The 26,616-nt window shown below is 50.1% G+C and overlaps 1 protein-coding gene across 4 annotated transcripts in view; it reads right to left on the bottom strand.

The window, feature by feature from the left end:
* SLC2A9 (solute carrier family 2 member 9) overlaps positions 1-26,616 on the bottom strand; it is a 257,130-nt gene that overhangs the window by 48,002 nt on the left and 182,512 nt on the right. For 3 of the 4 annotated variants that reach the window (XM_015534686.2, XM_007075764.3, XM_042984935.1), the window contains 3 exons: positions 25,240-25,350; positions 11,122-11,223; positions 7,324-7,399 (listed from right to left, as the gene is read on the bottom strand). In XM_015534686.2, the coding sequence (XP_015390172.1) occupies positions 7,324-7,399; positions 11,122-11,223; positions 25,240-25,350 (289 nt within the window). Of the gene's footprint in view, positions 1-6,450; positions 7,170-7,323; positions 7,400-11,121; positions 11,224-25,239; positions 25,351-26,616 lie in introns of those variants that run through there. The other variant, XM_042984934.1, reaches the window with a different exon arrangement.

Here is a 26,616-nt window from a genome sequence, read left to right as displayed (position 1 = left end):
AAGACCTATTTTTTTAAAAATTTTTTTTAACCTTTTATTTATTTTTGAGACAGAGAGAGACAGAGCATGAATGGGGGAGGGTCAGAGAGAGGGAGACACAGAATCTGAAACAGGCTCCAGGCTCCGAGCCGTCAGCACAGCCCGACGCGGGGCTCGAACTCATGGACCGCGAGATCATGACCTGAGCCGAAGTTGGCCGCTCAACCGACTGAGCCACCCAGGCGCCCCTACAAAGACCTATTTTTAAACAAGGTCACATTTTGGGGGTCTGGGTGGCTCAGGTGGTTTCGTGTCTGACTCATGGTTTCGGCTCAGGTGATGATCTCACGGTCCATGCGTTCAAGCCCCACGATGGACTCCATGCTGATAGTACAGAGCCTGCTCGGGATTCTCTCTCTCCCTGTCTCTTTGCCCCTCCCCTGCACACTCCCTCACTCTCTCTCTCTCTCTCTTAAAATAAATAAATAAACTTAATAAATAAATAAGGTCACACTCTGAGGTTCTGAGCAGACATGAAGCTTGGGGGTGCACCACTCGCCCTACTGCAGTATTAGGAGCACAAACGTTGCCTTGTCACTGACTTCAGGAGCAGGTGCCACCTGGGAGCTACGACAGCAGAGCCTCTTGGAGCGTCAGCCCCCTCGTGTGCAAACTGGGAATGCGGCGGTCTGCCCTGGGGGGCTGGTCTGAGGGCTGGGTGAGCTGGCCTGAGTGAAACGCTCAGCACGAACCTGAAACGCCCACTAGATACACGACTGCCCTCGCTGCCACTGTGATCGTCATTGTCACCGTGACTTTTACTATTGCCCTGAGGGTCTGTGCCAGAGACGTCAACGGCCAGTGCTCTGTTTGGCTAGCTCGCTGGTGTGGGTCTTTGGGCAGCCACGGAGCTGCTCACTAAGTCTGGAAGCTTCCACAGACAGGAGTGGTTTGGGCTGGACTGGCTGCTTAGAAATCGTCCAGAAAACATGTTAAAATGCCATTTCTGGGGCCCCGTGGGTGGCTCAGTCAGTTAAGCGTCTGACTTTGGCTCAGGTCATGATCTCACGGTTCGTGAGTTTGAGCCCCGCATTGGGCGGTCAGCACAGAGCATGCTTGGGATCCTCTGCCCCCTCCTCTCTCTGCCCCTCCCCCACTCATGCTCTCCCCCCCTCTCCCTCTCCCTCTCCCTCTCTGTCTTTCTCAAAAATGAATAAACATTAAAAACAATGCCATCCCTGTTGCCTGCCCAGTGGCCTGGACAGTGTGCCAGGGTTACGTCTGACCACAGATGGGGGCTTCTGACGGGTAGCCACCCAGCCGGAGAACTCCTAATCTGGGTCAGCCCCTCCTTTCCCTGGTGGGGAAACTGAGACCCATAGAGGAACATGGCCTTGCCCAAATCACTGCAGATTTTGGCAAAGGTGCTGTGAGATTCCAAAGCATCCACAGATGGTCTCTCTTGAGCCCCACATCCTCCCTGTGGGTTCTCTGTGTTGTCTCCTGTCCTGGCCGGGAATTAGGGCTCAGAGAAGTGACTGATGAAGGTCACATGGTTGGCTCAAGGTCAATTCACCTAAAGCCAAAGATGTAAAATGCATTACTGAATAAGAATACAGTAATGAGAAAAACCAGTCCGCACGACAGGCAGGAACCCTGGCTATCTGAACCTTTGCTATCCACACTCTTGTTCCCCAAACACAGAATAAAGGAAGATAAATGTGTTGATGTCTCCTTGCTATCCAAACCCAGTAACTTTTTACGTGAATCTCTGAAACCGAATGGATTTGGAGAGGGAGCAAGACCTGGATGAGAATATACTTTATGTCACTCGGCTGGGCCTTCCTGCTCCCCCGTAACTTTCACCTGCAACAGCAGAGAGCCAAGAAAACAAAAGGAAAGTTCTTCAAAATTCGCTTAGGCAGACAAAATAAGGAACAACACAGAAATCTAAAGAAGCCGTTAAAATCATTCTTTTCTGTACAGAATTTTGTAGATTCATAACAGACAGTGAAAGAAATAAGGTACGTTCAGCAAATTGTTTTTCTGTATGATTTGGCTTTTAGCAATGTGATCTTGGATGTGTTGACTTTTGATGAATTAACTGTCAGCAAATTGTTTCGCTTCCTGCATGGTCAGTGGGTGGAGGGGTGGACATAGGAAGTTAGTGTCATATGTTGACATCATCTAAATAATCAGGTCTTTGACATTTCCCCCAAATCTCCCTTTACCATTGCATCTGTCTTGTTATCAAATGTTCCTCAACGTATCCTGGCTTGCATGTGCCATATCCTCCCGGTGGGACCCTGGCCTTTCTCACTTGTGAGAATCTCCCTCGGGGGCACACTGTGTGTGTGTGTGTGTGTGTGTGTGTGTGTGTGTGTGTGTGTGTGTGAGAGAGAGAGAGAGAGAGAGAGAGAGAGAGAGAGAGAGAACACGAGCATTCTATCTTCAGGCCTGGAAGGATGCCTGCTCCCAAGTATGCACTCAAAAACTATTTGGGAGATGGGTGAATGAATGAAATATACGTGTTTCTCTCTAAAATGAGAGTCCGTAATTGTCGCCTCTTGCCTATTCTATGGCTACAACTTCTGGAGAGACTGTCAAATGGTCCCAGTTCTTTGCAGCCTCTCCCGTGAGAGGCAAAGTCGCTCTCTCCACCTCCTGGTTCTGGGCTGGCCCTCGTTACCTGTTTTATCCAAAAGTGACACTGAGTTCTAAGCCTGGGCCTCACGAGGTTTCGCACACTTCTGGCCTTGTAGCTTTGATCCATCACGTGAACAAGCCAGGCTAGTCAGGTGGATGGGGACGGACGTGTGGCCGGGTCACCCTTCTCAATGACGGACCAGCGGTCTGTGTAGCTGGATTAGCTGGCGTCCAGCCAACCCGCCAGCCAAGCGCAGACGTGTGAGGGCCCGCACAGCAAAACTACCACGGTGACCTACAGACTTGGAGCGGTAAACGGTCACGCGCGGTCCCCTAGGTTTGGGGATATTTGTTGTCTCATTTTGCCCGTCTTTGTAATTTCCCTATCTGTGGGGATTTCTCTTACTTATGCTATTACATTTGATTTTCTCCTGTTAATCTGTCTCATGTCAATTCGATTCTTACTCCAGCTGGAAGGACCTTAAAGGGGACAGGAGTTCTTGCTTCCTCTATCGAAGGTCCTAAGAACCCAGGCTCTGGAGTCACACAACCTGAACTGCAATCTTGGCTCATCAGCTGTGTGACTTTTGGGAAAACACTCAACCTCTCTGGGCTTCAGCTTCCTATCCAACCCCACCCCCACTCCCATGATAGTTTCTTTTTCTTTCCCTGAAATTGCCTCTAATCCTGGCCTCCAAGCTCCTGGGCGGGACACTTCTTATTCCTCTTTGTGCTCCCAGGGATGAATGCACTGCTCAAGAAGACTTCACGAATCCCCGTCTCTGTCTGCAGCATGCGTTCTCAGCTGGGGTAAAAATTGGTTCTCAGTTGGTAAAAAAAAAAATTGGTAAAAAAAAATGCGTTCTCAGCTGGGGTCTCAGCTGGGGTAAAAATCGGTTCTCGGGGGTGAGAGTGGCAGCAAAAAATCTGAAGTATCACAATGGTTTGTGGAGCTTCAAAGTTCAGTTCTACCCGACACAATCTTATTTCTTTGCATTTAATTCTCTTCTTAGGGAGAAATTGATTTTAATGAAAATTCGCCTATCCCGCGCTTGCTCAGGCTGGGGGGTCGGCCGCAGCCTCCCCCTACTTCTGCTGCTGAGGCACCTGCACCTTTCCTGCCGAGTCCCTTCGCCATGCCCACACCTCTGCAAACAGGCCATTCATCCAGTTCCCTTTAAATTCCCAGCTCCCAGTACCTTCCTGTTGGACCTTGACCTAATTTCAAGCTTATGCAATAGTTAAGCGTTTACAGGGTAGTTTTCAGAAGGGCATCTCCCAAATCCTACGTGGTACCGGGCATGGAGGCTGGGTCTCCGGCTGGCACTGGGACTGCTAAGAATTGGGACTGGGACTCGCGACCCTCCAGTTAGAGCCCACCATCTGTGTGAACACACTGTAGGGACGTGGATGTGTCCCGAGCAATGATGGCTACGTGTTTAACCGGGTTCGTGAGGCATTCTCATTTAACTGTCATGAAGCCAGGTTCAAAAACGAGGGCCACACACTGATTTGGCGTCAGGATCTCTCTCTTGATTTGTAGGTCTGTTTTAATGTAGATACACTCATTTCTCCTACCCAGTGAATTCTGCACGGTTAGAAAATTAATTTCCTTGCCATTCTGTTTTGCACATGGTTTCCTAACTTCCGAGGGGAACTGAGTCATCTGATTTGACCCCATCGAAGCTCTGGACCACTTAATGCAAGCGGGTGGGCCATCATCTTTCCAGATCCAACCAATGTGATAGATAGGGGAGTCCTTTTTCCCTGCCCACACGCACCCATCAGGCATTCGTACGTCCCCATCAGGGTAGCTCTAGCTTTCTGGAGCGTCCAGCTCCTAAACTGTACCTTCCAAGCGCAGTGACCATGCTCAGTGTTTCCGGGTAGATGGTGGTGTGTCTGTCCCACCCCCCACCCCCAGCACCGAAACCGGCCTTAGAGAGTTTAACTTCCTGCCGGGCACAGAGCCCCAGCAGCTAAGACTTTTCACACTGTAATTGAGTGCTTGGGGACATCTCCTTTTCCTCAAAGATAAGCTCTTTTATGGCGCCTCATTTATTAGCTGTCTCGGCCACTGCCTTGGGGTTATGCGCACAAATAAAATATGTAGCAGGAAACCGCCTTCCCTGTTCCTGTCTTGCCTTGCACCTAATTTCAATTCCCTGTCAAGCCTCCTTGAATTGATTTGCTCATCACAGAAGCTGCCCCAGGCAAATGCCTGCTTTCTTTCCTGGGAGGATGATCCATTTCCCTTAATCCTGGAGGGACAGCCTCAGATGGGGAGTCACACAGCCCTTTATCTCTCAGCATTTCTGAGCCACAATTTCCCAGTGTGGTTCCTCTTGGGATCCGCTCCCTCCTGTCCGCTGAAGATGATCTCCTGACCCAAATGGCAGCCTCCCTTGGGTAATTTCCCTGGGGCTTAAGCTGTACATTGTTGATGTGAGTTCAAGAGAAGTTTCTAAAGCCTGGCCAATCTCGTAGCTAAACTAGTGGCTAGCGGGTGAGGCCTGGCTGCTGGGGAACACGGTGGGGCGTGGGGAGCAGAGGGTAGGAGCCCACAGTGATATGGAATCAGGAAGGGCAGATGGACCTCCCTTTAGGGAGACTCCCAGGTGCTGAGGGAAGAGCTTACGGTCGAAACTGCCAGAAACTCAGCAGGTTCTGTGATTTGAAGAAAACCAGTGAAATCGACACTGCCGTAGGAAGAGTGAGGACTTGGGACAAAACACAAGACGAAGCTTAGCAGTTTGGGTCAGGAAAGCACTTCAGGTTTGTGGATCGTCCCAGTTAGCCTATCTGTGAAGGAGACGGGGAGAAGACGTCCAGTGAGATAAAACATCTACATTCATTGTTCTTGCTGGGAAAACAGGTGTTATGGAAGAAGGTAACCCAAAAACACTACAATCACACTATGAAACCCAAAGCTTCCCCTCAGTGGCTGCACTTGTCCTGTGTGTGCACACCTGCATACGTGAGTGTGCATATGTGCGTACTTGTGTGCATGTGTACACGTGGTGCATGTGTGTAGATGTGCATGTTGTGTGTGCACATGCACATATATGTAAATGTGTGTGTGCATATGCGTGCACACGCACCTGTATGTACTCGTGTGCGTGTATGCATGTGTGTGCATGTGTGTGCATGTATGTACCTGTGTGTATGTATTGCACATGTGCTCACATGGCTCTGCATGTGTGCACAAACATGTACACATATGCACCTGCGTGTGTATGTATGTGCACATATGTGCATGCATGGAAACGTGGGTGTGCACATGTGTGTACCTGTGTGCGTGTATGTATGTGAATGCTGATTTTCGATTAAGAGGTTGAGAGAGGCTCCCCCAGGCCTGATGTCTGATTTTCATTCCAGCCTATAAGCCCCGTGGGAGCAGAGGCTGTCCTGGTCTGCGCCCCGGTGTTCCCAGGGCTAGCGGGGAGCCTCTGGCTGCCCCCCTGCAGGGGTTCCCGTGAGAATCCTGACCACACAGGGAGCAAAGGGGGACCCCATAGGACTGAGCACATTTGCCCGTTGAATCTGCTTTAACTGCAATGTGTGCTCCTTGTGGCCCTCCAGTCAATTTGCTGCCCCGCCTGGAAGGTGCCTCCAATCACCACCACAACGTGGTGAGGGTGTGTGTGCCCGGGTGTGTGCACACACACACGTGCAGGCCTAATGCCCTCTGCCAGCCATTCCACAGCCCATTCTGCCACCTCCCTATAACATACTGCTGTCCTGAACAGGGGACAGATGCTGTCTGTCCACCAATGTGACAGGACAGGGAGCTTGACGCCCGTGAAAAGCAGCAACACAAAGGGAGAAACAGAAATTCAGTTCTATTTGTTCTGATAGAAACACACTGTTGTTTTCATCCACATAGAAGCCAAAACAAGGAACCACAGCCGCACCCGCCAGACGGATGTGCACAACTGTCAGACCTGCCCTGAAGCCCTTCTCAGCCCCAGCGTGGCCTCTGGTGGGGGCCCCTGAGCACACACAGAGCCAGGGAAAGGCAGGGCCATTTTATAGATGGGGACACTGAGGCCCAAGGAGAGAAGAGGACTTTTCCTGTAGGGAAATGGCAGAGTGGAGGCTGGAAGTGTGTCCTGGGCACGCGGAGGCTCAGAATGCTCCAGACTCCACCCTCAGGCAGCTCCAGTATAAGGTGGTGGCTGGGGTCCTGGGAGTCGGGCGAGTCCAACAAAACTCTCTGCATGCAAGTCGTTCCCATCCCTGCCTCCTCTAGAGCTGCCATGAGCCCAGACGAGTCAGCACGCATCAAGTGCTTGGCCACGTCTGGCACATCCCCAGTGATCAGCAAATCTTGGACATTACTATTACCACTATTATTATTGTTATATCTTCCACGCTAAGTGGTCACTTCTCTGTGGGCACAGACCGTAACTTGAGTATCTCCCGTTCAGCCCAGGCTAGCGCATCTGGCTCGGAGCTCTTGGCAACTGTTATTGTAGCTGTGACGCTGCTCTACGTTATCAGTCACCCCACTCTGGGCGAGCCTGTTACCGGCTAGCTACCATCTGTGGGATGGAAAGGAAGGTCATCATTGCATTCAAATGGGTAGGGAAGTCTCTCTTCCCCTCCTCTCCCAGGTGGGCCTTGCCCCTCGCTCCCATCTGTACAACGAGAACACCCCAGCTCGGTGGTGGCGGTGAGGAAGGAGGCGCTTCTTACCTGGCCCGCTGCAGAAGGAGGCTATGATGGCCAGAATGCACACGATACTCAGGTATGGGATCCAGGGGGCGTGGTCCTGCAAGAGAGCAGGGGTGTGGGCAGGGGTGCAAACAGGACCTGGGTTCCCAGCCCGGCTCCTCCTTGATCTATCTGTGTGACCTTGGGCGGGTCACTTTACATCTCTGAGCCCTGACAGGTATGAGATAAGTTAACTGGTGTCATTCAGTATGTTTAGATGGGCTGTCACCTGTCGGGCAGGGTTGGGGTGGCTTGGCGCTGGGTGTGGAAAGATGTATAGGAAATTGCCCCTGTGCTAGGAGACTGGATGGTTGATAAGCAGAACATGGTGTCACCAGTGCTGGGACATGGGGAGCATGGGAGGAAGGAAGGGTCAGGGCACCCGAGTCCAATCTAGAGAGATTCAGGGATGGGAGGAGAGTGTGTTCACCTCTGAAGGCTGAGCCCGGGTCACACAAGAGGAAAAGGAAAGGATAAAAAGTTTCAGGAGATGGTTGTACGTTAGCAATGCCACAGAGGCACAGGAGAGTACAGCACAGGGGTAAGCAACAAACTTTCAGAGTGGAAGGTGGGGGTAAAGAGAAGAGAGAGCAGCCCTTCCATGTCCAAGTCTATCAGCTCTTGCTGAAGGAGGATCTAGAATTGAGAAGAGCGTTGTGAGGTCTTGCACACTGCATGGCTCACTACTGCACTAAGTTACCATCCATTCATCCATCCACCCATTCATCCATCCATCATCCACCCATACATCCATCCATCTATCATCTATCCAACCACCCATTCATCCAACTACCATCCATCCACACCTTCTTCCATCCATTTATCATCTATCCATCCACCCATTCATCCATCTATCCATCCATATATTCATCCATCCATCCATCCATCCAACCACCTACCCACATATCCATCCATCCATCTATCCACACATCCATCTATCCATCCATCCATCTATCAATCCATCTACCCATCCATAATCTATCCATCCATCCATCCATCCACCCACCCACCCACCCACATATCCATCCATCCATCCATCCATCCATCCATCCATCCATCCATCCACCCACCCACATATCCATCCATCCATCCATCCATCCATCCATCCATCCATCCATCCATCAATCCATCCACACATCCATCCATCCATCTATCCATCCATCAATCCATTCACACATCCATCTATCCATCCATCCATCCATCCATCAATCCATCCATCCATCCATCTATCCAACCACCCATTCATCCAACTACCATCCATCCACACCTTCTTCCATCCATTTATCATCTATCCATCCACCCATTCATCCATCCATCCATCCATCCATCCAACCACCTACCCACATATCCATCCATCCATCTATCCATCCAACCACCTACCCACATATCCATCCATCCATCTATCCACACATCCATCTATCCATCCATCCATCTACCAATCCATCTACCCATCCATAATCTATCTATCCATCCATCCATCCATCCACCCACCCACATATCCATCCATCCATCCATCCATCCATCCATCAATCCATCCACACATCCATCCATCCATCTATCCATCCATCAATCCATTCACACATCCATCTATCCATCCATCCATCCATCCATCCACACATCCATCCATCCATCCATCATCCATCCATCCATCCATCCATCATCCATCCACCCATTCATCATCTATCCATCCATCCATTCATCCATCTATCCATCATCTTTCCATCCATCCATCAACCCGCACATTCATCCATCCATCCATCTATCCAACCACCCATTCATCCAACCATCATCCATCCACACCTTCTTCCATCCATCTATCCCTCCATCTATCATCCATCCATCCATCCATCCATCCACACCTTCTTCGATCAATGTATCATCTATCCGTCCATGCATCCATCCACCCATTCATCCATCCATCCATTCATTCATCCACCTATCCATAATCTACCCATCCATTCATCCATCCATCCATCCATCCATCCACACATCCATCCATCCATCCATCCATCCATCCATCATCCATCCACCCATCCATCCATCATCCATCCACCCATCCACCGATCACTATTCATCATCCATCCATCCATCACCTATCCACCCATCCACCCATCATTCATCCATCCACCCATCCATCCATCCATTCATCCATCCACCCATACATACATACATCTATTTGTTTATTTGGCAGACTGTTCTTAGTTCCTCCTGAGTGGCATGCCCTGGGCTGGGAGGTAGGAATACAGAAATGACACAGGCATGGCGCTTACCCCCACAACTGCCTATTGGAAAAGAGAGATGAGTCAACAGGGAAAGCCAATCCTGTGTGATAAGTGATAGGGCAGGGTTGCCCCTGGGGTCCCTGGGAGCACAGAGAAGGTTGCCTCACTGAGACACTGGGTAAGGGAAGGCTTCCTAGAGGAAGAGGTATCCAAGGGGTATCCAGGTCTTCGTGGGTTTGGAAAGTGAGAGAAGCCAGGTGAGCAGAGGAGGGCCCAGGAAGAGGAAAGGGCAGTCTCTTTGGGGGCTGCTGGGAACAGGGCTGGCAGAGCAGGGAAAGGGGGACATGGGCAGATGAGGGCAGCCAAGCCAGGAAGAGCTCTGAAACCTTGTGGCATGAGGCCTAGAGGGCCCACGTGCTTCAGCAGCCCTTCCAGACATCTGACACAATGTCCCAGAACATCGCCCAACCGGTGAAGGAGCCAGCTTGGTCAGTCTGAGGGGCCTGCAAAGGCACCCTGTGCAGGACACCCCTGCTCTGGCAGCTGGGAAGCAGAGGTCACTGCCAGCACATCACCCCCAAGGGAGACGTGACCACCTCCCTCCTGGTCAGTGCGCCCAGCAGCACGTCCTTTCTGTCTGTCAGGCACTGCCATGCTCACCTTGCCTTTTTCTAGAGGTTTTTGGGACATTAAGACATTTGGCAAATGATCAACACACACAACTTTCCATCTAGGGATTCATTTTTGAAAAGTGCCCAGATTGGCTGACCACCGTGACCTGGCCTCACGCTTCCCTTGGCACTAAGACAGGCAGTGTTCGGTCACTGCGTGCTGTCCTGAGCAGGGCAGGGGCAGAAGGAAACCCCATGATCCTGGAATCTCGTCCCAGCTCTGCTATTTACTAGCTGTGGAACCTTGGGCAGCTTATTCATTAATATTTATGCCTCAGTTTCCTGTCTCCATAAAAGGGGGAAAAAACCACTCTCACCAGGATTAGGTACCTTCTCCGAGCCCCCGTCATGGTTGGGGGCCCTGTTGAGTACTCTAAGTGTGTTTTCTCATTTAGTCCTCCTAACACCCCTGAGTATACGGAAAGCTCTCCCATTTTAGAGATGGGGCCCTGAGGGGCGGAGCTCCTCCTGCTCCTGCTGGAGCCCACGGGCACTTGTGGAAGTGTCTTATATGACAGCTCCTGCTGTGCTGTGTGGAAACATGGGAGCCGGAAGAGGCATCTGAGGGATCCTCTGGTCTCCTCTGTTCCACAGATGGGTTAACTGAGGCTCAGAGAAGGGACATATCTTGGCCGAGATCACACGGCTCATTAGAGGCAGCGACAGGACTGTCCACCCAGTCTCTGTCTCTGAGTCCAGGGCCCCTCACCAACCTTCCTCCACGAGGGCACCAGCTGCTTCTGAGCTGAGATGCCCCTCGGGAAGGCCGTTCTGCAAGAGGTGCCTGCCGGCCTCACAAACTTCCCACGCCAAGGCCCCGGAGTACCGAAGCCGGAAGCCAGCTCCGTGCCGGTGTCCCTCGGGGTACGACGGGTGCATGCTCTCACCTGCAGCGTCAATGTAACGGTGAGGATTCCAAAGAAGAGGGCCATCAGCCCAAAGCCGCCCATGAGGAGGGGTCTCCGTCCCAGGCGCTCAATGACCAAGCCCTAAGTCAGGATCAGAGAGAGGTGGTTATACTTCACTCCTAGCAGCAGGAGGAGGGGAACGTGGTGCCAGGAACCGGCACTGGGGCCAGGGTGAAAGGACGGCTTTGACCTTCAGACAGCCCCGTCACATTCTCCGAGGCCACAGCCAGAAAGGCCAAGGTCTTTATGAGAAAGGGAGGGAGAACAAAGTCACCATTCTTGAGCACCTACTGTGTGCCCACACGTTCCCCTTTCCTCCGAATCTTTCTTGTTAGGGAAGGATGGGCTCATCTGCTAGCTGGTCTGCAAGAGGAAATGAACGGATACGGTTGCCGTAGCCCTTTGCCCACTCTTTGGAGCCAGCTTGTGGGCCGAAAGCAAGGGCTCTCCACTCCTTATGCCCCCGTGTATAGTTTTTAGAGGGGCAGACTCCCAAGGCAGGGGCCCAGGGGTAAGAGCGGACAGAGAAGGTTCTGACGCTTTCCACTCTGCCGGTACCCGGATGGGTCAGTTTCATTCTGGGGTGTGATACCAGGAAGCCCACGTGACTGTGGCTGCTGAAGCCGTGTCCTCGGGCCCAGCTTCCCACAGCTAGGACTGTCATTGACGTCTATCCAGCTGGCCCCTGTGTCTACCTCTCCACTGGGTAAAGGCAGGGCTCTTCATTGAGCTCCTCTAATTGCCAATGACCCTGAAAAACAGTCATGTAGCCGAGTTTCAGAAACAGGCAGACTTGGGCTTATATTCTGGGTCGCTGGCTTTCCAGATGTGTAAGCTTTGGCATATGACTCCCCTTCCCAGAGCCCCAGGGCCTTTATCTGTGCAAGGAGGTCCAAAATACGCTACAACAAGGCTGCCTGGAAGGGGTGGGTGCTTAAATAAGCGGCTGCATTCAAAACACGCAACAAGTCTTCCAATTTGTCAAGTGCCTTCCCTCCTCTTTCTTCCCCCGTCTCATTGCACAGAAAGAGCACACTGAAGGTCAGAGAGGTGAAGTAACTCAGTGGCCATCACACAGCCAGTAAGAAAGAGATAGAGAGAGAAACAGAGAGGGCTGGGGGAGGGGAGTATTGAATTAAGGGCGTCTGAATAAAAATGCACAACTTTTCTCCACTGGGCAATCAGGCAAGGCTTCTGGAGAAGGCAACAGTGGCGGTAGCTCGTCAGGCAGAGGGACCAGTGGGTCAAGTGAGCCATCTGGTTTGGATAAGGGAAAGGAGTGCCACCGCCGGGGGCCATGAAACCGGAACAGGTGCTCCTGTCCGCCAGCCTCAGATGACAGTTCAAAAGCCAGAGCATCAGACTGAACAGTCCCAATCCTGCCTCAAAGCCTGAAGGAGTGTTTCTGCGGGAAACCCCAAAACTCCTCTTTTTTCCTCTTTCCTCACACCCTACTCTGAGGAGGGCGGGTGATAAAAAGGCTTCTGGGTGAGCTCTCCTGGAGCCGCCAAGGGCTGTTGGCCACTCGCCCAAGCACACACCAAAGGTGGGCAGGCATAGCCCCAGGCCGGCTGGGTGCTTGGTATGAACACTGAGGGGACTGGGGAGGGGGCTCTGGCGCAGAAAGTCAGTGGCCTGGGAGGAAACGTCCTTGGCTGACGGCCACATGTCTCAAAAACATCTACAACTTCCTTTCCGGAAGCCTCTCCCTCTGCGGCCTAGGAAGGCAAGGCTGACCCAAGCGCCTCAACTTGGCCTCCTTGACACCTGACCCATCAGAGCAGAGCACAGGTGGCATCCAGATGTGCATGGACCTGAAATGGGCAGACCTGGCTTCAAGTCCTGGCTCTGCACCCAGGACAGGGGGCTCAGTTTCTGGAAGCCTCGGTTTCCCCACCTGACAAACGGAAGTGGTAATACTGTCTTTGCAGCATAGCTACGCAATCAGAGGCGAAGAACTCACGGTGTCTGAAGTAGGCGCGGGAACCACAGAGGCTTCCAGCAAATGGCAGATAATACATCCTTGCAGTCAAGGGGGGGACCGGGTCTGGTCCCAGCTCCTGCCTCTAACTGGCCACGTGGCCTTGAGACAGCCAGTCACCCTTCTGTGTCTTCCTCGCTCCTTTTTTCTGATGCCGATGGGTTAGCGTGGATGATGACCTCTGCCTGAGTGCCTGTGATGTGCCAGATGCTGCATTAAGCGCTTATCAGGCATCAACTTATTTAATTCTCACAGCAACTTTATGAAGTAGGACCGATTATTCGTCAGATTTTACAGGTAAAGAAACTGAGACACAGAGGTTTTGGGAACTTGCCCAAGGTCACGTGGCTGGTAGGAAGCACAGCTGGGATCATCTACAAAGTCTTTTCTGGTTCCTGAGACATTACAATTTTCCAAACTAGAAACAGACCAAGCCCCCACTTTGTAATAGCTTCCTGTGGCACCTGGATGTATAGCACCTGTTCCCTGACCCCTTCCTCACTTGAAGAACGGGAGCTTTGTTATTTCCCAGAACCTAGGAGCGCACACCTGGCAGGTACTGAGCCAGTGTCTGCTGATTGAGTGAAGGTTTATCTTTGTAAGGCAGGTACAACAGTTCACATATTGCAGAAAAGGACGATGAGGACACTAAGATCACTCAGTGGCAAGTTAGGCCCAGTGAGACCCCTGGAGAAAGCAAAGATCAGTGCTTGCTGAGAAAGTTCTAGAGAGAAAGAAGGGCCAGCATCTAAGTCATCTCTCCTCCCCAAACCCTCATGAGTTGAGGTCCTGATACGGGCTGCCAAGGCGGGAGGAACAGGTGCAGGGAAACCGGGCCCCTGGGTGGCAGGTGGGCTGGGGGATGGGGAACGTTAGAGACACCCGCGATCAGAGATTCTGGGATGTGTCAAAAGTCACACAGAGCTACTGAGAGGTAAGGAAGTGTAATACATGCTCCCTCACACTGCAGGGATGGCTGAAAAATACCCATACCCTTGGATTCAGTCATTCACCTTCTGGGTATTTATCCCAAGGAGATAGACATTTGGTGGGAGACTCACGGACAAAGACCTTCAATTGTAGTGTAATTTATACGAATGAGGAAATAGAAACCATCTAGAAGTCTACCAAGAAGTGAATCGGCTCAATAAATACCGGAATATCCTGATGATAATTACAGAATTCACGTATTTTAGAAGAATTTTAAAGAACAGGAAAATCATGAGGCTTCACTTCTGAGGGGAAAGAGCAGGGCACAGAGCTATACCTTGCATATACTCATGTATGCAGTTTTGTAAATCACAATTCTATTGAATGAATATACCCTGGAAAAAATATGCAAAAACAGCTTATAATGGCTAACTCTGGTTAGGGGGAATAGGTGATTATTATTTTTTCTTGTTAGTTTTCAGTCTTTTCCAAGTTTTCTACAATAAGCTTTCCTTTTTTTAAAAAAAATTAATGTTTATTTACTTTTGCGAGAGACAGAGGCAGAGTGCGAGCAGGGGAGGGGCAGAGAGAGGAGACACAGAATATGAAACAGGCTCCAGGGTCTGAGCTGTCAGCACAGAGCTCGACACGGGGCTCAAACCCACAAACTGTGAGATCATGACCTGAGCTGAAGTCGGACACTTAACTGACTGAGCCACCCAGGCGCCCCTACAATAAGCTTTTTCTACTTAAAAAAAAAAAAAAAAGTCTGAGAAACAGACTTAGCTAAAGCATTGGAGACACAAACCCCTCTGCCCTGAGTCACAAATTGTTACTCTTCCCCATCACCAGTGACTTCCAATACCCACATGTGTAAATCTTCACCGTGTAGAATGTTTCTATTACAATCTCAGGATGGCATCGCCATTCTTAAAGTTAACACGACAGAGCCCACAATTCAGCTGGCACCGAAGACGAAGGCAGCCCGTAGGTAGAATGTGTGACAATGTTATCTCCTTGGGTTAAGTGCCCAGTGACAGAGCACTGAAACGACGACAGAAATTACCATGATGAGAACCAGTCACTGCAAGACACAGGGCACTGAAGTTGCTGCCCTGAGATTAACATGTGTTGCATTGTTACGCTGTGATTAATGTGTGCTTGGCATTGACGTTAGCGTTTATTTTTTCTTTTTCTTTTTTTGGTTTGTTTTAGTTTCTCCTAAGGCACCGCCAAGAATTTCAATGTCAGCAAACGTGCCCCCAATACAAACCAGTGGAGAACCACTGTCTTACATCATGATGCCAACAATCAAGTGCTCTGGGGTCGGGGTGGGGCATCTGGTTGTCTCACTTCCCTAAAGTCTCCTGACGAACCAGTAACTGAAGCCAAGGTAGAGCTGGAAACAGTGATTCGGTGATTCGGAAACAGTCTCTCAAGATGTCTAGGAAGACACCAAGGAAACAGCCGTGAAAGCGAAAGACATGAAAACAACTCTGTCCCTCCTAGTGGGAAAACCAATCAGCCTGCAGGGCTCCTTCCTTCAAAATCTCTGCCTCTTTTAAATCGTTTTAATGTGCAGCCTGTTGAAAGGGATTAGGGTAAACACGGTATTTCCACTTAGCATTAAAATCATTAGTGAAAACATTAACTCAAGATGAACAGTGGCCTCTGAAGGTTACTGATGTCAGCTGGGGATGGACTGTCATCCTCCAAGAAATCCCTTCTGGGGACTCCTGACCCACGGAGTCATTCAGCCGTTCAGCAGCCATTTACTCAGCGCTGACTGCCCACCCACAGTGCTAGGATGCTGGTGGAATGACAATGAGAATGTTTTTGTGGTGGTTGTTGTATTTAAACTGCATTTAAAAAAAATTATTTATTTTTGAGAGACAGAGCACAAATGGGGGAGGGGCAGAGATAGAAGGAGACGTAGGATTCAAAGCAGGCTCCAGGCTCCAAGCTGTCAGCACAGAGCCCAATGGGCACTCAACTCACAAACCGTGAGATCATGACCTGAGCCAAAGTCGGATGCTTAACCGGCTGAGCCACCCAGGCGCCCCTGTTGTTAGTATTTAAAAATCAACTATAGGGGCACCTAGGTGGCTCAGTCAGTTGAATATCTGACGTCAGCTCAGGTCATGATTTTGCAGTTTGTGAGTTCAAGCCTCACATTGGGCTCGCTGCTGCCAGTGCAGAGCCTGCTTTGGATCCTCTGCCCCCCGCTCCCACCCACCCCCCCACACTGCCCCCCATCTCTGCCCCTCCCCCACTTGTGCTCTCTCAAAAATAAATAAACATTAAAAAAATCGTCTGTATTGACTTAGATTAAGGTCTTAGATTCAATAAAATGTACCAACTTTAATTGTGCAGTTTGGTATGTTTTCACAAATTTATACACCTATAAAGCCGTGACCACATCAAGATACAGAACATTTCTATCACTCTAAAGTACCCTTGTGCCCCTTTCTCTAGCTGCAAGCAACCACTGATGTGCTTTCCGTGACTCTAGATCAGAGTAGACTAGATTAGGTTAGAATTCCACATTGGTGATCACTGCTCTTTTGAGATTCATCCCTGTTGTATATATTATTCCCTTTCAGTGCTGAGAAGTATTCCATTGAATGGATATACCACAGTCTGTTTCTCCATTCAGCATTTGATGGACATTTGGGCTGTTTCAGTTTGGCGTCTTATGACTAAAGCTGTTGTAAGCATGGGGGTTCAAATCTCTGTGTAGAAATGTGCTTGATCTTGGGTAAATACTTACGAGAAGAATGTCTGGTAGTATGGGTACAATTTTTATGAGAAACTGCCAAACAGTTTTCCAAAGGGTTGTACTATTAGAAATTCCCACCAGCCACGTATGAGAGTTCCAGTGGCTCCACATCTTCATCAACGCTTGGTATCATCAGCCATTTTGATATTAGTCATCCTTATGGTGAACAGTGCTGTCTCGTTGTGGGTTTTAGTTTTAATTTCCCAGATGGCTTGTGGTGTTCAGCAACTTTTCATCCATTTATTGATACTTCTGATTTTTTCTTTTGTACAGTATCTGCCCAAGTCTTTTCCAAGTTCATTTCCAAGTGGCTGATGGTCTTGCTTTTGTTCAATTCTAAGAATCCTTTATATCTTCTGGATTCAAGCCCCCTGTGAGATGTGTGCTTTGTGAACATTCCTCACTCTGGCCTGCCTTCCCATTTCCTTAACAGAGTCTTTGAAATAGTCACAGCTTTTCATTTTGATGAAATCCAATTAATAATTTTAAAAAATGGTTCATGTTTTTTGCGTCCCATCTAAGAAATCTCTGCCTACCCCAAGGCTGCAAAGACTTCCTCCTATGTTCCTTCTAAGGTTTTATAATTTTTCTAAGGTTTTAAAAACTTCTAAGGTTTTATAATTTTAGCCTCTATGTTTCAGTCCACGGTCCACTTTGAGTTAATTTTGTGTGTGGTATGAGAGAAGGGTTGTCTTTTGTGTTTTCCATGTGAATGTCTAGTTTTTATGGTCCTGTTTGTGGTAAGAATGACTTTCCCCATTGAATTACTTTGGCATCTTTTATATTTTTGGATTCTATTCTGTTCCATTGATCTGTATGGCTGCCCTTACACCAACACCATGCTGTCCTGGTTACTATGTACTGAACGTTGTACAGCATTTACTATGTACCAGGCACAGTTCTAGATGCTTTGCATATAGTCATAATTTAATCCTCATAACATCTCCATCGGTACACAGAGACTCAGAGAGGTTGAGCAGCCTGCCCAAGGTCACATGGTGGCAGAAACAGCATTCAGGTCCAGGCAGACTGGTTCCAGACTCTTGTTCTGACCCCCTGCACTGTCCTGCCTCTCATCACTGGCACATATAGATTTATCAAAAGGAAATATGCTGTCTCCCAAGGCTTTCTTTCCTTTGGGTGAGGCGCTGGCACAAGGGCAGAGAGAAGAAGAAGACAGGAGTCCTGGCCCTTGGAGAACCTTCTGGGTTGAATTGTGACCTCCCCAAAAAAGATATGTTGAAGTCCTGACTCCTGGTACCTCAGAATGTGCCTTTGTTTGGAAATCAGGTCTTTATGGAGGTCATCAAAGTCAATGAGGACACGATGGCCGGCCCTAAACCCATGTGACTGGTGCCCTTATAACAAGGGGGAGTTTGGACAGACGCACGCACAGGGAGAACACCAGCTGAGGATGAAGGTCGGGGTCAGGCTGATGCTTCTGCAAGCTGAGGAACACCACGGATTGACCGCAAAGCACCAGATGCTGGGGGAGGGGCCTGGAACAGACACCATCTCCAGGTCTTAGAAGGAATCTGCCCTCTGCCACCTGGGTCTCAGACTTCCGGCCTCCAGAAAGGTGAGAATATGCATTTGCATTGTTCAGGTCCCTCTGCTTGCTGTGCTTTGTTATGCAGCTCTAGAAAACTAACGGTGCGCTCACTGCACATTGTGTTAAATGATTAAACACATGAGGAGAGAAGGAAGGGACCCAGGGAAGGAAAATCTAAAATGTCACTTATTTCAAATGCGACTCAATGCTTCCAAATCTGACTTAAGTGCATTTATAGTATTTTACAGATATTACTTTGAATTTCATACTACTATGAATTTTGTAGGCAGAGATCTGCCTAGGTTGTATTCTTTGTTTACATCTACGGATAAAGGGCATGAAACATTTGGTGGCTGGCAGAATTCCTGACATTTCAGGGGCTGCAGAGCCCTGTAAGGGTTCATTCCTCGACAACATCCTAAGGGAGGCCCTGTTCTTCCTGTCCTTCCAGGCCAGGCCTCTTCTGCTCTGCTCTTCCCATGAAGTCAGTCTCTGCCTGGCTTGATGTGTTCCTGAGCACAGGGGCCACTGTTGGCCTCCGGAAGAGGAAGGGCTGTCCTTGGGGGAGGGGAAAAGAAAGGGGAGTGGAGAGGAAGGGGAAGGGTGGGGAGGAGGAGGACAGGGGAAGGGAGAGGACAGAAGAAAAGGAGAGGAGAGAAGAGAAAAGGAGAGAAGAGAAAAGGAAAAGAAAAGAAAGGAAAGGAAAAGAGAAAAGAAGAGGAAAAGGAAAAGAGAAAAGAAAAGAAAAGAAAAGAAAAGAAAAGAAAAGAAAAGAAAAGAAAAGAAAAGAGCATCTGACTTCTGTCCAGGTCATGATGTCACAGTTCATGGATTCGAGCCCTGAGTCAGGCTCTATGCTGATATTCAGAGCCTGGAGCCTGCTTCAGATTCCGTTTTTCCCTCTCTCTCTTTCCCCCTCTCCTGCTTGTGCTCATGCTCTCTCTCTCTCAAAAATAAATAGGCAAAAAAGGGAAGGGGAGGGGAGGGAGGGGAGGGGAGGGGAGGGAAGGGGAGGGAAGGGAAGGGGAGGGAAGGGAAGGGAAGGGAAGGGAAGGGAAGGGAAGGGAAGGGAAGGGAAGGGAAGGGAAGGGAAGGGAGGGGAAGGGAAGGGAAGGAATCAGGAGGGAAGAGAATGGGGGGCCAGGGTGTTGGTTCCTGGCTCCCTTTCTCCAGGCACATTTTGGCTGGCTGAGTCTCTCCACTGAAGGTCATGGCTCCCGATGGATGGCCTGCCCACCCTACAGACCCACCCACCCGAATTAATCCGTCTAATCCGTCCTCCGACCTGGCTATCTGGACAGCGCCCTCATCCCTTGAGCCTGACCACAATGCACTCCAGCAACCTGCCCCACTTCTCAGCCCCCCTCAATCTGCACCAATGCGTCTCACCGCATCCTTTCCTGTATCAGCCACCATACACTTGACTTAGCTCACACTGCTGTTCCCGGTCTGTCCCCCGACTAGGAGCTCTCCTTCTCCTGGGCAAGGGCTTTTGTCTCCTTTGTCCACTGATGTATCCCACACACCTACACCTGTGCGCGCAGAGTAGGGGCCCCACCAGCACTTGCTGAGCGTTGGCGGAATAAACACTCTGGCTCCAAGTTTCATCTTCCGATTTTCTTGGAAGGCAGGAGGGCATTTTCAGCTTTTTCCATGGCATCTGTCTGGTTCTCTTCTGGAACACTCGTAACCAACAAAAACTGTATTTGTTTGCTCGGCTGCCGGCAAAAGGTTCACAAACTATGCGGTTTAAGTAACAGACATTTCTTCTCTCACGATTCTGGAGGCTGGGAGTCCGAGATCAAGGTGCCAGCAGGGCCGTGCTCCCTCTGAAGGTGCAGGGAAGACTGTTCCAAGGTTGTTCTAGCTGCTGGGAGTTTCTTGTCTTCTGTAGCATGCCTTCAAAATTCACATGATGCTCTGTGTGTGTGTGTGTGTGTGTGTGTGTGTGTGTGTGTAAATTTCCCCCTTTTAATAAGAATGCCAATTATATTGGATTGGTGGTCCCTCTATTCCAGAATGATCTTTCCTTAACTAATTACACCTGTAATGACTACCTCCTGAGGTACCATTAGAGCTTCAACATATAAATTCTGTGGGGATGACAATTCAACCCGTAGTAATAATTAACATTTACTGAGCACCTGTCTATGCCAAGTGCTGTGAATTACTGTATAGCTCTCATGGTAAGACCTGTGGAGGTCTTATTGTATTATTCCCACTTTCCCTTAGAGAAAACAGAGGCTCAGAGAGGTTAACTAACTGGCCCAAGGTCACCCAGCGACCGAGCTCAGGGCCATGAGCCCATGGAGCCCAAACACTCCACCATCCTGCCTGGTTGTCGGTGCCCACTTTCTGCTCCAACAAGCACCAGATCCAGGGGCTCGAGATGCAGCTGTGAACTCTGAAGGTTTTGATTCCGAAACCGTGTGTTCGTTGGGAGGCAGAGGGGGGCGGGGGAACCAGTAGGATTCTTTTTCCCACTTGAATGCTAGACACAGCCCATTCCTGAGTAAGAATGACTTAATGTGGATTGCGCTCCCCCTGGTTAGAGAAGGCAGTCTCCGCTTCTCCTCGAAGGAATGAGGCTCGCGCTCCACAAGGTGCTGCCCCATGTGTCAGCTGACACTCGGGCTCCCACGGCCTGCGTGACACACGGTGGGGGTTCGCTCACAGAGTTAACGCTGCGCCAAGAAAATCGATTTGGAAGACCAGTTGTTTCTGCAAGATGCAATGATTCACAGCTGCCCAAGCCGATGAGCAGTGCCAGGAGCCAAAATTAATTGCGAATCAAATGAACAAAAATGTCTTTCTCAAGTGTCCTGGGTCCCAAAGCCATTTTAACAGACTGTCAAAAACTCGGTAAGAAGAAGAAAGATTGGAAAGTCCTTTCTGATAGGCTGCTGCCTCACAGGGCTGGATGAAACAGTGTCCGTCCGTATCTTGGGAAACGAGGCGATGAACACTTTGGAGAGGCCAAGGGGTTTAGCGAAGATTGGCTGTCAGCACTGCTGCCGTGGCCTTTATGCACACTGACGGCTGCCTCCACGACAGCTCTGTAAGGTGCTGGCTTAGTTTCCTGTGGCTGCCGTAGCGGATTAGCACAGACTCAGCGGGTGAAGGAAATCAGAAGTCTAACATGGGTCTCGTGGGGCAAAAATCACAGCTGCTGGCAGGGCTGTGTTCCTTCTGGGGGCTCTAGGGGAGAATCCGTCCCTTGCCTTTCCAGCTTCCAGAGGCCACCAGCTCTCCTTGGCTGGTGGCCCTTCTTCTACCAGAGACAGCAACTGCCACTCCAACATCTGTTTTTGTCCCTCGTGACCCCCAACCCTGCCTCTTTCACTTTTAAGGACCCTTGTGATGACACTGGGCCACCTGGTGAGTGCAGGATGACCCCCCATCTCCAGATCCGTACCTTAACCACACCTGCAAAGCCTCTTCCGCTGTGTGAGGTTACATGCTTATGCTTCCAAGAATGACGACAGGGACATTTGGCGGGGGGTGGGGGGGACAGTATTCTTACCACACGCAGGCCTGGCTATGTCCATCTTAAAGATGACAAACAAATTCAGAGATGTTGGGCAATTTTCCCCAGACCACTCAGCTGCAGGTGGGTCACTGGGCTCTGAATTCAGAGCTGCTGGGCCCTACAGCCTTAGCTCTTTCTCCCCTCTTTTTCTTAGCTCCACCTCAGACTCCCTGCCTCATGCTGGAGTCAATCTCGAGGTGCTCCAGAGATTAGGCTAAATGCTACCGTGTTAAGAACTGCTCCCAACGAACTCTTCTGCATCTCTGTCTCCTTTAGAAGACACACTGGGAGGGGTGCAGATGACTGGGGCCAGGTGCACAGGGCCAGGCGACAGGCTGCCAGTGCACTTCCCTTCCCATCACTGGGCTCATGTCTGCTGGACCTTCAGGGCTCGCCTTCCTGGGGCCCTCCTCCAGGAAGCCCTCCCAGGAGAGTTCATCCCAGGGCTGCACGTGGTATGTGTCTGTTTCTGGATCTTTCTCCCTAGAACGCGACGACGTCACTGGTGACCCCCTAGCACAAGCATGCTATGGGTGTGCTGGAACTGCTTGTGGAACGGATGCATGCGTGCATGAACGACTCTACCGTGACGGCTATGAAGCCGTCACTCCCCACAGAGGGCCCGCAGGGAGGTTGCTCTGGAACACACATGCCACGTGACCATGACCCACCATGATCCACACTTGAAGGCAGGAGGCAGGCAGACTCCCAGTCTGACCCCTGCCTCTCCCAGGAGGGGGAAGTCACTTTCCCTCCTTCCTGCGATTAGCACTTCCAAGAAGTGCTCTGTCAAATACTGTCAGCTTTTAGTGAAGATGATCCATGGGCCAGAGAGAGGGCACCAGAAGGAGGGCACGTGGGGTCAGGGAGACGGGGTTGGAGGCATCGTTACTCTCTCTGCTCCTCTTTCGAACCAGGGCGACAACCTGACTTTGAGGAGTGATGTGAGTGAGCGTTCCTGAGATCCCAGGTAAAGCACTTCCGGGTCCTGGGGAGCGGCGGGGGCCCTTGATGCCAGCTCTCCCCACTCCCTACTGGCTGTGCGATCCTGAGCAAGCCAGCTCTTTGGGACTTGGTTTCCTCACCTAACAGAAGATTGCGAGAGTCCTCGTAAAACCCTGCTCTCTGCAGGCGTGTTCATCACAGCCTTACTTAAGATGACAAGTGTTGACAAATGGGGTACTTCACACTCTGTGAGCCCACACCGTTTGCCAGGCACCGCTGGCATGTATTCACCTGTTCAATCCTGACCCCATCTCTATAAGGCAAGGGCAACGTCCTTGTTAAAGAAATGAGGAAACCGAGTCACAGAGCTGTTGAATAACTTCGCCAGGGTCACGCAGCTCAAAAGGAACGGAGCTGGGGTCAGAATCCAGGCTCTGCCGTCCAGGCTCCGAAGGGGGACACCCAACAGCCCCAGCCCCACAGACAGCAGTTGGGGCACGGACGGGACCGTCGACTTCCGAAGAGCCACAACCAGCGTTAATTCCCAGGGGCGACGATCAGCATGCTTTTCTGTACACACCTTACACTCCAACAAAACATTTCTCAGACAAGAAAACGGAAAGGAAACCAGAAAGCAATTCTGGCATGAGGTTATGTGAACAAAAGCAGGATTACTACGTGTCAGAACAGAACATCCACCTGTGCACAGAAAGGCCAAGGGGAGATTTTACCACAGGTCCTTGGGTCGTATGATTGTGGATCTCTTCTTCGGTTCTTTCTATTTTTCTGAATTCTACAAATTTACCTTAATGAGCTCATGCTGATTTCTTACAACAACCAAATACTTAACCAAAAAACTCCCAAAACCAACCCTGTAACTTCCTATCATTATCATTCTAGACTGACTGTGCTTTTTCACGGATCACCGTAAACACTGACAGCCACAGACTGGGGAGGGAGTCTGAAACTCAAAAGGAGAATTTTGTGAAACTCCCAGATTGTGAAGCAGTGAGGTATTTTCCTCTAAGAACAAGGCCATGGGAGAAAGCAGAGGGAGACGGAACATCAGTCCCTGACGTCCATTTTTAGAAGCATCTTGTTAGGATGCTCGTTGAGAGCAAGGAGCAAAATAGCGTTCTGTTAGAAGTGAGTCAGAAGTGCCACTGGGAGCCTCTGCCTGTTTGCAGAGGTCAATCCTGCCAGCAGAAGTCGGTGCACGCGAGTGGAAATAAATGAGCTTCTCCATTAAGGTCAGAGAACCTCACTCTGATTCCCCCGCCTCCTCTCTGTCCTTTGGAAGTGAGCCCCGTCGTGTACTACGTGCCCAAAATGTGAGGCACGGACCTCACCCCAACAAGGTAGAAGAGAATCCGACAGCTCATCAAAGGGGAAACCGAAGCTCAGACAGGTTGAAAGCAGTGTCTAGCATCACACGGCCAAGAAGTTCCAGAACCAGGACTCAAGCCTAGTTTGGTCTGATTGCCAGGCCTGTGCGGTTTCTGCTAGATTGTGAAATTGCCAACTTCCTCCCTACAGTGTGTTTATTGTGCATCTTTGAGGTTGACAGTGATGAGTTCTGTGTCTTCTTTTGGACACTTTTGCTTCTTGTTAAACTCTTTTTTAAAAATGTTTATTCATTTATTTTTGAGAGAGAGAGAAGGGGAGAGGGAGAGGGAGAGGGAGAGGGAGAGGGAGAGGGAGAGGGAGAGGGAGAGGGAGAGGGAGAGGGAGAGGGACCACAAGTGGGGACGGGGCAGAGAGAGAGGGAGAGAGAATTACACACAGGCTCCATGCTGTCAGCACAGAACCCAAAGCGGGGGCTCCATCCCACAAACCACGAGGTCACAACTTGAGACAAATCAAGAGTCAGATGCCTAACTGACTGAGCCACCCCAGCGTCCCCTTTGCTTATTATAAAGTCACTCTCTGTTACACTGATCAACGGGAATGTCTTTTCTCCTCTCTTTTCTCTCCAAAGTCCTACATGTTTGGGGTACAAAGGTGACAGCTAATGGTTTAGAAACACTTTTAAAGTCATGGCAATGGACCTGAGGCTCACAGGGACTCTCGCTTGGACCCTCAGGGAGAAATGGCCCTTTCCACTGGGTGTTGATCACACTGTATCATCTGTGACCAGGTGAGAGTTCAAAGAAGGGAGCTATTTATTAAAAGAAAGATAACAGGGGAGCAAAATATAGATGAGAATATTCTCTAGACAGGTAAAACATCATGAGCTGCATGATAAACTCCTAAAACTCAGGTAACTTTGGAGAGACAAAGGACATGCTCCTTTAAAGGCCAGCACATTTATGGTCTGGGGGTCCCCACGGCGCTATGCACCCCCTATGACGTTCTCAGGAATAACTGGTCAGTTCACTTACAGAGAAGATGGCGGCCAAAGTCTCAATGCCACCGGTGCTCAAGGTGATGTATGGGATCTTTTCCGGAGGGACCCCAGCCTTCCCAAAGATGCTATTGGTGTAGAACCAAATCTATAACAAAGGGAAGAAAAACAAGGGAGGAGAGTCAGTGAAAGGCATCTATTTCCAAAATTAAGTTCAGGTCCAAGGTGGTCTCTGAGATTCACAGCTGCATCCAGAGTGGAGCTGTATGATGTGGCCAACTACGTGTTTTCTTCCTGCTCCCTCCTCTCCCCTTTCTTCATCACTAACAGAACTACCACACTGGGGGCAACACGTGCTCAGCCGATGGTGGCAATGAGACAGGAACAGAAATGTTGGCGAGGCTTCTTGGAAGTCTCCTTAAAATGAGCTTTCCATCAAGGACGTGTGATCCCATTTTTTGCCCTTCCTCCCTTCTGCTGTCAAGATGGTGAATGTGATGGCTGGAGCTTCAGCAGCCTTCTTGGATCACTAGGTGACAGGATAGCACTGCTATTAGCCCCCATGGCAACTCCGTGAGAAACAGAAAAGGTCCCTGATCCACAAGATGCTTTAATGTCAACTGCTAGAAAACCGTCACAGTAAATCTATAATGGGGACAATGTGAATGGCGCTCCTAAGGGTTGTGTAACACACAACTTACAAAACTACACATGGAGCCCCTGCTTTGAAATGCAAGACACCTGTTCAGATGCTAGAGTGCGAGGTTAGAAGAAGCCTGTTGTCACTGACTTAGAGTGATGCTGTAATTTACTAGCCAAATCTGGGCACTTTTGAGACTGTTAATAATTAGTCTAGGACAACAGACACAAATCTGGACGCCCTGGGCAAAGCAGGACGCGTGGTCCTGGGACGGCTGGGCCACCCCTCCCAACTTCCCTCATGTGTGGAGGTTTCTGCCACTGGAGACCAAACCTAACCCTAACGACACTCACGGGACCTCCGACAATCACTGTCTGGAGGTTGGAGACCTGGCTCCATGCTGAGGTGGCTGTGTGACCTCAAGCAATGACCTCTGTCCTGCTGGGCTTCCTTCTCCTCCTCAAAGAGGAGAGGGTAACAGGAATTGGGTAAGAATTGTCACTGCTCATTATTAAAGTTTTGGGTCCAGGGGCTGGACACGGGTCATTTGTGTTCTCCTAATCCCAACCGTTCCTCAAAGAGCAAGGGTTTGCTAGAGGACAGAAACCCGTGCTGTCCTTTCCATGACATCTGACAGGGAAACCCACTGTGTGAAGGGCCTCAGAAGCATTTACACACTGATCATTATTAAGAAACATCAGAGCTCGTTGGCTATAACTTGTCAGGCCTGAGCGCAGCCTCTTACTTTGTGTTTGGAAAGAGCTCTTGTTTCTA

The sequence above is a fragment of the Panthera tigris genome, chromosome B1 (assembly GCF_018350195.1).
Source record: "Panthera tigris isolate Pti1 chromosome B1, P.tigris_Pti1_mat1.1, whole genome shotgun sequence".
Taxonomy (NCBI): domain Eukaryota; kingdom Metazoa; phylum Chordata; class Mammalia; order Carnivora; family Felidae; genus Panthera; species Panthera tigris.
This window is presented reverse-complemented; position numbering and strand designations above follow the sequence as displayed.